Here is an 8,844-nt window from a genome sequence, read left to right as displayed (position 1 = left end):
TCTTTCCCTCTTTTTATGGTCTGCTGTAAATATTTTTATATTAATACCATTAGAGCTTCTCCTACAGTTTTGCCACACAAAAAGAACAGTCACAGTCACAAGACTTCTCTTCCTAGCAGTTGAGTTCTGTTCTGGCTTTGGCTTGAATCATTACTTGCAAAATTATGCAATACTTTACCTTTTTTTGAGTTGAGCCATGTATTCTTGATAATAGTTCCTATGTTCATCTTACTGCACGTTTATCTTAGTTCAAATACTTGGATTCAAATGGAAATTTTCTCTAATTTGCAAACAAACTACTCAAATTTGTCTGATTTAGAAAGTGCATGCATGTTTTGATTAGGATGGACATAAAATGTGCGATACCTAATATACTGGATCAAATAATAGACGACGGAAGCGCGGAGCCAATAAGTATACCACTAGCACTATTACAGGACATCACCGAGAATTTTGCTGATGAGCGAAAAATTGGTCAAGGTGGATTTGGAGTCGTTTACAAGGTAAATTTGACTATAAAAACCTTCAATTCTATATGTTTTCTCATATTAGAGCTATCTTAATCTAAGAGCTAATGGTTGTGCTAACAAGACTAGTTAATCAGGGATTTCTTCAAAACGGGTATGTTGCTGTGAAGAAACTCTTGAACAGCCAGACAATCGATGATGGACTATTTTATTGTGAGACTAATTTTCTAATGAATGTAAAGCACCAAAATATAGTACGGTTTCTAGGATATTGTGCTAATACAGAGAATATAGCCATTAAAGTGGACGGATCAGGAAAATGTGGGAAGTATATGTATCCTGAGATTAGAGAAAGATTGCTCTGTTTTGAGTATATCAGCAAAGGAAGCCTTCACAATCATCTTACTGGTACAACAATGTGGCATATTATTCAGTTTTTATCTTTATTTGGTCATCTTTCTTTTTTGCTTCTACAAGTGTCAATTAATTAATGATAAAAAACAGACTGGACAAAAAGAACTGATCTATCCATTTTAGCATGCATAAATCAATGGGCGGAGTTTTTTGTGTTTGAAAGGCGAGGCCGAAGACTTCATCTTCCCTAATACTTATATTATTTAAATCTGCAGATGAATTAAGAGGACTTGAATGGCATACACGTTATCAAATTATAAAGGGAATTTGTGATGGTCTACAATATCTTCACAAGGAAAAGGATGTTGTTCATATGGATCTTAAACCTCACAATATACTGATGGATGATCTCATGATACCAAAAATTACGGACTTTGGTATATCAAAACACCTTGATGGAATATCACAAGCTGTTACTGGAGGATGTCATGTGTCACTGTAAGTTACACATGTGGAGATCAATTGTTTGTGCAAGATATTTAGAGCCCACTGTCTTGTTTTTATCCCTAATACATCCAACTACCATGATTTCACGCAGAGGATATTGTGCTCCAGAATACCTACTCCGTGGTCAGGTGTCTTTCAAGTCAGACATATTTAGTCTGGGTGTTATAATTATAGATCTCGTGACTGGACGTAAGGAGGATCCTGATACTAAAAATGTAAGACTTGTTTTAACTAGGAATTTCAGATTTCCTTGTTACCACAACTCCGGACTTTAGCTATTATTAAATACTTAATTAATTTTACATAAGACCAATTGCCCCCCTCAGTTTTGTTAAAGTAGGTCCTTCAGTTCATAGTTCATACATACAATTTGTGATTACAACTGGACTAAATAGGCCCCTTGAGTAAATTTTTTTTTTTATGTTAGGGCCATTGAGTTTGCTACCGTCCTTTTGTCCTTGTTTGATTTGAAGTATAAATTTGATATTTGAGAGTCATTGTAGTTTCTGTGCTTTTCGCAAGGTTTGGGCTAATATTTTAGCATCATTAGTAATCATTATATAAATGTTAGGTACTAAGAAGATGGAGGCATAGGTGGAATAGATCGGCCACTTATCCACCATCGGGATACCAACAAGTTACTGAATGCATAGAAATTGCAGCACGCTGTGTGTCACATGACCCGAAAAAACGACCTTATATATCGGATATAATCCGTCAGCTCGATGAATTGGATAGTACAAATGGGCACGTCAACGGTGCTGATGAACCTACATTTAGCCTGGTGAGATAATAAGCTCATTTGCTCCCTGGTCTATTTTCTTCGAGGAGTACTTATGAGAGTCCCCACTTTTTTCTTGCAGATAAGCCCTTACCCTTGGGAGCTGCTTGACATAGATCCGCTCGAGCTGCATTTCCCTTTTGAGGCAAATAAGCAGATACCATGTTTGCTTCAACTAAGTAACCCGGGGGATGATTACATTGCCTTCTACGTGCAAACCTCAAGTGGACAGTACCTCGTAGAGCCAAGCAAAGGAATTGTACCGCCCCAATCCAAGAGCAATGTCATCATAACATTTCAAGCACAGAAGATGGCACCGCATCGCATGCGGAATAAGGATGAGTTCATTATGCGGTGCACAGTGGTAAACGGGGATCTCCTGACCGAGAGCATCACTGTAGACATGTTCGATGAAGAGTCGAAAGTGGTTGATGATGTGAGTTTGATGGTTGCATTTTAACACGGTGCACATGAGTGAATGAGGATCTCATGACCGAGAACATCATTGAAGACATATTCGCTGAGGAGTCGAAGTGCCCAATGATGTGACTTCAAAGGTTGCATTTTAACATGGTGTGCAGTTGTGAATGAGGATATCACGACCTCTGAGGACACGTTTGATGAAAAAGTTGAAAGTGGATGACGATGTGAGTTTGATGGTTGCATGGTAACGCGGAGCTGAATACGTGCTCTGAGATGTGTTAATGCGCACGTGCAGGAGTTACAGGCTATCTCGAGGCAAAGCAGCATCAGATTTTTGATCGATCTCAGCAGAAAGGCGGTCTTGCAAACAAACTTTTTACAGCTCACATCGTTGCTATGTCAAGACTCGACAGAACCGAAACTATGTGTATGTATGTTGAAATTTTCGTTGTTATTTTTTTTGGGCGTGGTGAATCATCAATTAGATTGGCTAATACTCATATTTCGTCGTTGCTGATATCCGTCAAATATACACTCCGATCATCGTCAGACAGGGCAGGGCAGGGCTTTGTATTCGTGATCAGATGATGTCAGCTCACTGAGCAAACACTCGATTATTTTATGGAAATGATAAATCACAAACGTTCGGGATTTACCCAGGCAAATTGAACGCTTTTTATAGCAATTAGTTGATAAATTTAGTTGGCAAGCAATTTCCTGGCAAAAAACAAACGGAGCGCGGAATTGTCATCCTTATCAATTATACTTGTCATAGTCAAGTCCCAAAAAACGTTCAGGACTTGTCGGTGTCTTTATTTTAACAGGTCCTGCAAACACCAGACATAAACGATGTGTCACTAGGCCGCCCTGGTGAAATTGAAGTTGCTGCACGAGAAGCGATCGGCTGACAGGTGCCGGCTGAAGCTGAGCTTCTGCTTGTCCTTGTCGACCACCACCAGCCTGCTCTCCATCTGGAGCCCGCCGATCACCACCGCCAGCAGCGCACCCTTGCCCCGGCCCTTCATCTCCACGAACGCGAAGCACGCCGTGCCGCAGCTCATCCGCGCCATGGAGTTGTCGCCGAAAGCCGTCCAGTTCTGCCCGCCCTCCAGCATCACGTCCACCTCCGGCACCGAGTACCCCGTATGCGACGACAGCAGCTTCGTGGAGTCATAGCACAGCTCAAACGGCGCCACCGCCGGCGATGTTGTACATAGCACTACTCGCTCATGGCATCCAAGGCCCCTGTCTCTAGATGAAGCTTCTTCTCCTCGATGGTGTCCCTTACCCCCTCGATTTAGTGCAACCATCAATTCAACCGCCATTGCCGAAAATGATGGAGGAGATGGATTCATATCATGTTGCTGACTCACAAGAAATATATTGTCAAAGACCCACTAAGGCGTTGCCACTCCTTCTGCTACACTGTGCTCTGGTCATGTTAGACAAGGAAGTCGAGGGGTAGGGGAGGGAGGATCGACTGTCGCCGTTGTGACTCGACGAAGAAGACCGAGTCAGAGGGGATGGAGGGTGATCGTTTCGTTGGTCCATTGGAGCCGCGTTGGTAATACAATTCGTTAATGGTGAGGTTTGGGTGGAATGAAAGTTGACTCTATTTACTTCATGCTTTTGGTCCTTAGGCGTGGGATCGTTGTAGGCCGCATATTTTTTTATACTGTGTTGGCAAGGTCTTTAATTGATGGCCTCTTGGCTTTGATACCATATTGAATTCATGTTCCGGCCAACTCATTCCAAACTACAAGCTGATGGAGAGAGACGGGCAACATATTTCAACATACTTGAGTTGTTATCTATTTATATACATGGTATGTGTTTATGGCCGAGCTAACCAAACATGTTTTAAAAGAATCTGTTAACATTGTAATTTGATAACGAAGCAAAAGAGTCGAACAAAACACCTCCACACATAGTGTTAATTGTTTCATCCCAACAGTGATGGAGCATATGGATTCGGTTGTGTAATGTGCTTTCTGCTTAGCACTTGTTTCCTTGTTTTTAAAACTAGATGATGCCCTGCATTTCAATAAGGTTTTGGTTACAAGGAACATGAATATTTGAAATAATAAATTTTGAACTAATATAAGAATTAAATGTAAATAGCATAATATATGAAATTTTCATGCATGCATGTTTGCATGTTGAGGTGGGCATTTCCTATGCATGTTGAATGATGAGGTGGCATGCTTGCATGTTGAGAGAAATATGTGAGTGGGGACTAGCTATTTAGATATAGAAGATATATTTTTCATTTTATTTCATGTGTTTATTTTTAATTTTTTGAACACATATATATTCTTTTTCATTCATAATGTAATTTTTTGTGCATGTCTAACATCTTTAAAATACATGATTAATATATGCTCTAATACTATTTGTTTTAACCTAAATCCTATAAAGTGCAGCTGCACTTTTTTGCAGTCCCGAGCGCACACCCCTCCGAGCCGTCCGATCTCCATCCTGAGTTGCGCTCGTGCCCAGGTGCTACCTGGTCGGGATCCCGTCGCCGCATCTCCGCCGCCGGCGAGAACCGAGTCGATCCCCGGCGCACCTCTACCACTCCTCCTTCTTCCCATTCCTCCCACTCTCGTTGCCTTTCTTTCTCTGAACGGAGCCGCCCTGCAGGTTCTTCCCGTGGCCATCCATGGCGTGCCGCCGGAGGTCAACCCGCGCGCCAAGTCTCTGCCGGACCCTTGCCGCCTCCAGCCTCTCCCTCGACCACCGCCTGGACCCGCCGCCCGTCCCCTGCATAGCCCTCGCCGGATGTACGCCGTCGTTGGATCCAGACCAATCCAGGCCATGAGCTGCGTCGAGCCCGTGTAAATTTTGAACAGGAGGCGGGTGGTTGCCTCCAGGGCCTCGGGAGGCAGCGCGAGCCACAAGCGACAGAGGAGACGGTCAGGGCGGGCGGTGGCGAGGCCGGACATGGTGCGCTGGGCGACAGAGTCAGCCATGGCGCGACGGCAGGGTCGGTCAGGGGCTCAGGGCACGCGGTGCTGCAGAATTTTCAGTATTCGGATATCACCAGTACAGTACGTGATGACCACTGCTAGGAGTTCAGAGAACATACGGGCCTTTTTGATTCGTAGGATTTTGAAAATATAGGAATGGGAAAAATATAAGATTGGAGTGGCATGTCAATTTGAATCCTATAAAATTAGTAAGGAGTATTTGATGTTACATGAAAAACAAAGAAAATATAAAAAGAGGTTGAAGTAGATGTTAGATTTCCCATGAAATATAGTATAAAAGATTACATAGGAAAACTTCCTATAGGATCTAATCATATGAATCAAAGGGCCAATATAGAAAAAAATTCTAAGGATTTCAATCCTCTAGAAATCCTCTAAAATTCCTTTAAATCAAAGGAGCCCGTGACATGTCGTTTCTAGGAGCCGATGCTGCCGTACTTATCCCTGAAGCTCCACGGCCTGAAGCTGATCGTGGGCGAAACTTGGCGTCGGCATCCTCAACAATACAGGCATACAATTTGTCCGCGCGACACGAATTAATCTCCAGTTTGGGTCAATTAGACAAGCTTGTGCAAACAAGAGTACTAGTTGGAATATGCATTTCGTACTTGGTGCAGGTGAACATCGTGAGGGTGAGCAGGCAGCTCATGTACTTTAGTTTTCAGTTTACAATTTTTTTTTCTGTAAAAAGATGTAGCGGGGAGCATCCAGACTGCCAGAGGCAGTAGTTCTCACTTTACAAACTTTTCTGATAAAAGTAGCAGCAACATAAACCAGTTTCAGAAAATGGTGGTATAAGAAGTTCTCCAAATTCTATGAAATTCTCATTCTGAATGTTAAAATTCACAATATTTGGTAAGTGATGTATAGAGAATTAATGTATGTGTAATGTACGCATGCTCGACTACATCAGCGTTCTCCCGTTGTAGGTTTTTTGTTTTCTTCGCACAAAATCTTACCCGACGCATGATAGGTATTATCTCGGTTCCAAATTAACTATCTTAGATTTGTCTAGATATAGATATATCTCACACTAAACATGTGTAGATACATTAGTATGTAGACAAAATCTCAGAAAAGTTATTCGGGACAGAGGGAGTAGTTGCTAGAGATGCTGGTGTGAGTTGCCCCGAGATCGACTCCCTAGAGCCAAACGAAGCAGAGCGGTAGCTAGCGGGTGAAGTGTTGCCCGTGCGTGAAGTCGTGGTGTTGGGCTAGTGTTTGGCAAGCCAACTGTGTAGGGGGTTGGCCGGTGTTTAGCCCGCCAACCATGTGCGAGTGTTTTGTTGATCGGGGCTTGGGACAAATCGAATGTTTTGTTGATCGGGGGTTGGGCCTTTGTGGCTTTGGGATGATGTAACTTGATAAGTTGATAAGTTGCTTGCCATTACCAATTAGTTGCCTATCGATGAGTCTCAGTTGCATGTCATCGATAATTAGTTTCCTATAATATTGTCAAAAGTTGATGTTGTTAAGGATTATCTACTTCTAAAGCTAAGGTGCTTTAGAAGAGATGCTAGGCAATTTTGTGGTCATCGTAGCCAACTCAAAAGACGTTGGGATGATAGGTGGCCATGATACACAGCCTAGCCGAAAGTTGCTTATTGTAGTACAAAAGTTGTCTCTCCGTGGCACCAAAGTTGCCTGAGAAAGAAAAGTTCGTTGAACAAAACTTCATAGGTGACGCTAGGCAACTTTACGGTCATATAGCCAAATTTATAAGAGCATTGAGTTGACAAGTAGTCATTATAGGCAACCCGGCAACAAGGTGCTTCATGTAGAGCTAAAGTTGTTGGGTAGTCACGATAGGCAACTTACAGGTGATGCTAGGCAATTTTTGTACTAGCCAATAGGTGACCATAATACACATCCTAATCCGAAGTTGCTTGCTATAGTAATTTTCCTCTCCATGGCACCAAAGTTGCCCGAGGAAAAAAAAGTTCTTGAAAGCAAATTCATAGGTGACGCTAGGCAACTTGACATCATGATCGCCAACTTTGTAAGAGCACTGAGTCTATAGGTAGTCAAGGTAGGCGACGACTTACAGGCGATGCTAGGCAATTTGGTAGTCAATGGAGCCAACTTAGAAGAACATCAGGATGCAGGTGACCATGATACGCATCCTACTAGAGTACAAAAGTTGCCTCTCCGTGACACCAAAGTTGACTGAGAACAAGGTGCTTCATGTAGCACCAAAGTTCATGGGTAGTCACCGTAGGCAACTTACAGGTGATGCTAGGCAACTTGACGGTCATGATAGTTAACTTTATAAGAGCATTGGGTTGATAGATAGTCATGATAGCCAACTCAGAAAGAACATTTAGATGATAAGTAACCATGATCCACAGCCTAACTGAAAGTTGCTTACTACAGTACAACAGTTGCCTCTCCGTGGCATCAAAGTTGCTTGAGAAAAAAATCATCGAAAGAAATTTCATAGATGACTCGAGGCAATTTAACGGTCAGGATAGCCAATTTTATAAGAGCATTGAGTTGATAGGTAGTCATGGTAGGCAATATATAGGTGAAGCTATGCAATTTGATAGTCATCGTAGCCAACTCAAAAGAACATTGGGATGGCACGTGACCATGATACACATGCTAACCAAAAGTTGCTTACTGTATTACAAAAGTTGCTTCTCCGTGGCACCAAAGTTGCCGGAGAGCAAGCTGCTTCATGTAGTACCAAAGTTAATGGGTGTCATGGTAGGAAATTTATAGATCATACTAGGGAACTTGACGGTCGTGATAGCCAACTTTATAGAAGCATTGAGTTGATAGATAACCATGATAGCCAAGTCAAAATAACATTCATATGATAGGTGACCAAGACATACTCCTAACCAAAGTGGCTTGTTATAGTATCGAAGTTGCCTCTCCATGGCACCAAAGTTGCCTGAGAAAAACACATCGCGGAAAGCAACTTCATATGTGCGCTAGGCAACTTGACAATCATGATAGCCAACTTTATAAGAGCATTGAGTTGATAGGTAATCATCATATACAACCTGACAACAAGGTGCTTCATGTAGCACCAAAGTTGATAGGTGGTCATGATAGGCAACTTACTGGTCATGCTACACAAGTTGACAGTCATCGTAGCCAACTCAAAAGAACACTGGGATGATAGATGACTATGATACACGGCCTAACCGAAAGTTGCTTACTCTAGTATAAAAGTTGCCTCTTCGTGGCACCGAAGTTGCCTGGGAAAAAAAGTTTCATCGAAACATAGCCATATGGGATCTATTTTGATGTGCTCGGCGTTAGAAACCTAATGGTGAAAACAGATCTTAATTTTGACACTTGGTTCAAAAGTTAT

The 8,844-nt window shown here is 42.3% G+C and overlaps 2 protein-coding genes across 2 annotated transcripts; one reads left to right on the top strand and one right to left on the bottom strand.

The window, feature by feature from the left end:
* The first annotated feature begins 6 nt into the window (after nucleotides 1-6).
* On the top strand, nucleotides 7-3,051 carry LOC125530680 (probable serine/threonine-protein kinase PBL7). Its single transcript, XM_048695075.1, has 6 exons — nucleotides 7-503; nucleotides 605-875; nucleotides 1,097-1,319; nucleotides 1,420-1,543; nucleotides 1,900-2,112; nucleotides 2,192-3,051. The coding sequence occupies exons 1-6, from the start codon at nucleotides 327-329 to the stop codon at nucleotides 2,567-2,569; spliced, it is 1,386 nt and encodes a 461-aa protein (XP_048551032.1). The 5' UTR covers nucleotides 7-326; the 3' UTR covers nucleotides 2,570-3,051.
* Nucleotides 3,052-3,389: 338 nt separating this feature from the next.
* LOC125530681 (chitinase CLP-like) lies at nucleotides 3,390-3,857 on the bottom strand. Its single transcript, XM_048695076.1, has one exon. The coding sequence runs from the start codon at nucleotides 3,855-3,857 to the stop codon at nucleotides 3,390-3,392; it is 468 nt and encodes a 155-aa protein (XP_048551033.1).
* Nucleotides 3,858-8,844: the final 4,987 nt, after the last annotated feature.

Source organism: Triticum urartu, unplaced genomic scaffold (assembly GCF_003073215.2).
Source record: "Triticum urartu cultivar G1812 unplaced genomic scaffold, Tu2.1 TuUngrouped_contig_6486, whole genome shotgun sequence".
In the NCBI taxonomy this organism is placed as follows: domain Eukaryota; kingdom Viridiplantae; phylum Streptophyta; class Magnoliopsida; order Poales; family Poaceae; genus Triticum; species Triticum urartu.
The sequence above is the reverse complement of the archived record's forward strand: the minus strand, read 5'-3'. Positions and strand labels throughout refer to the sequence as shown.

Excerpts from the sequence above, each read along its gene's own strand:
- LOC125530680 (XM_048695075.1), top strand. The coding sequence starts at position 327 with ATGCATGTTTTGATTAGGATGGACATAAAATGTGCGATACCTAATATA. Across the intron at positions 876-1,096 it reads CCTTCACAATCATCTTACTG|ATGAATTAAGAGGACTTGAA; the intron begins GTACAACAATGT and ends TTAAATCTGCAG. Across the intron at positions 1,544-1,899 it reads AGGATCCTGATACTAAAAAT|GTACTAAGAAGATGGAGGCA; the intron begins GTAAGACTTGTT and ends TATAAATGTTAG.
- LOC125530681 (XM_048695076.1), bottom strand. The coding sequence starts at position 3,857 with ATGGCGGTTGAATTGATGGTTGCACTAAATCGAGGGGGTAAGGGACAC.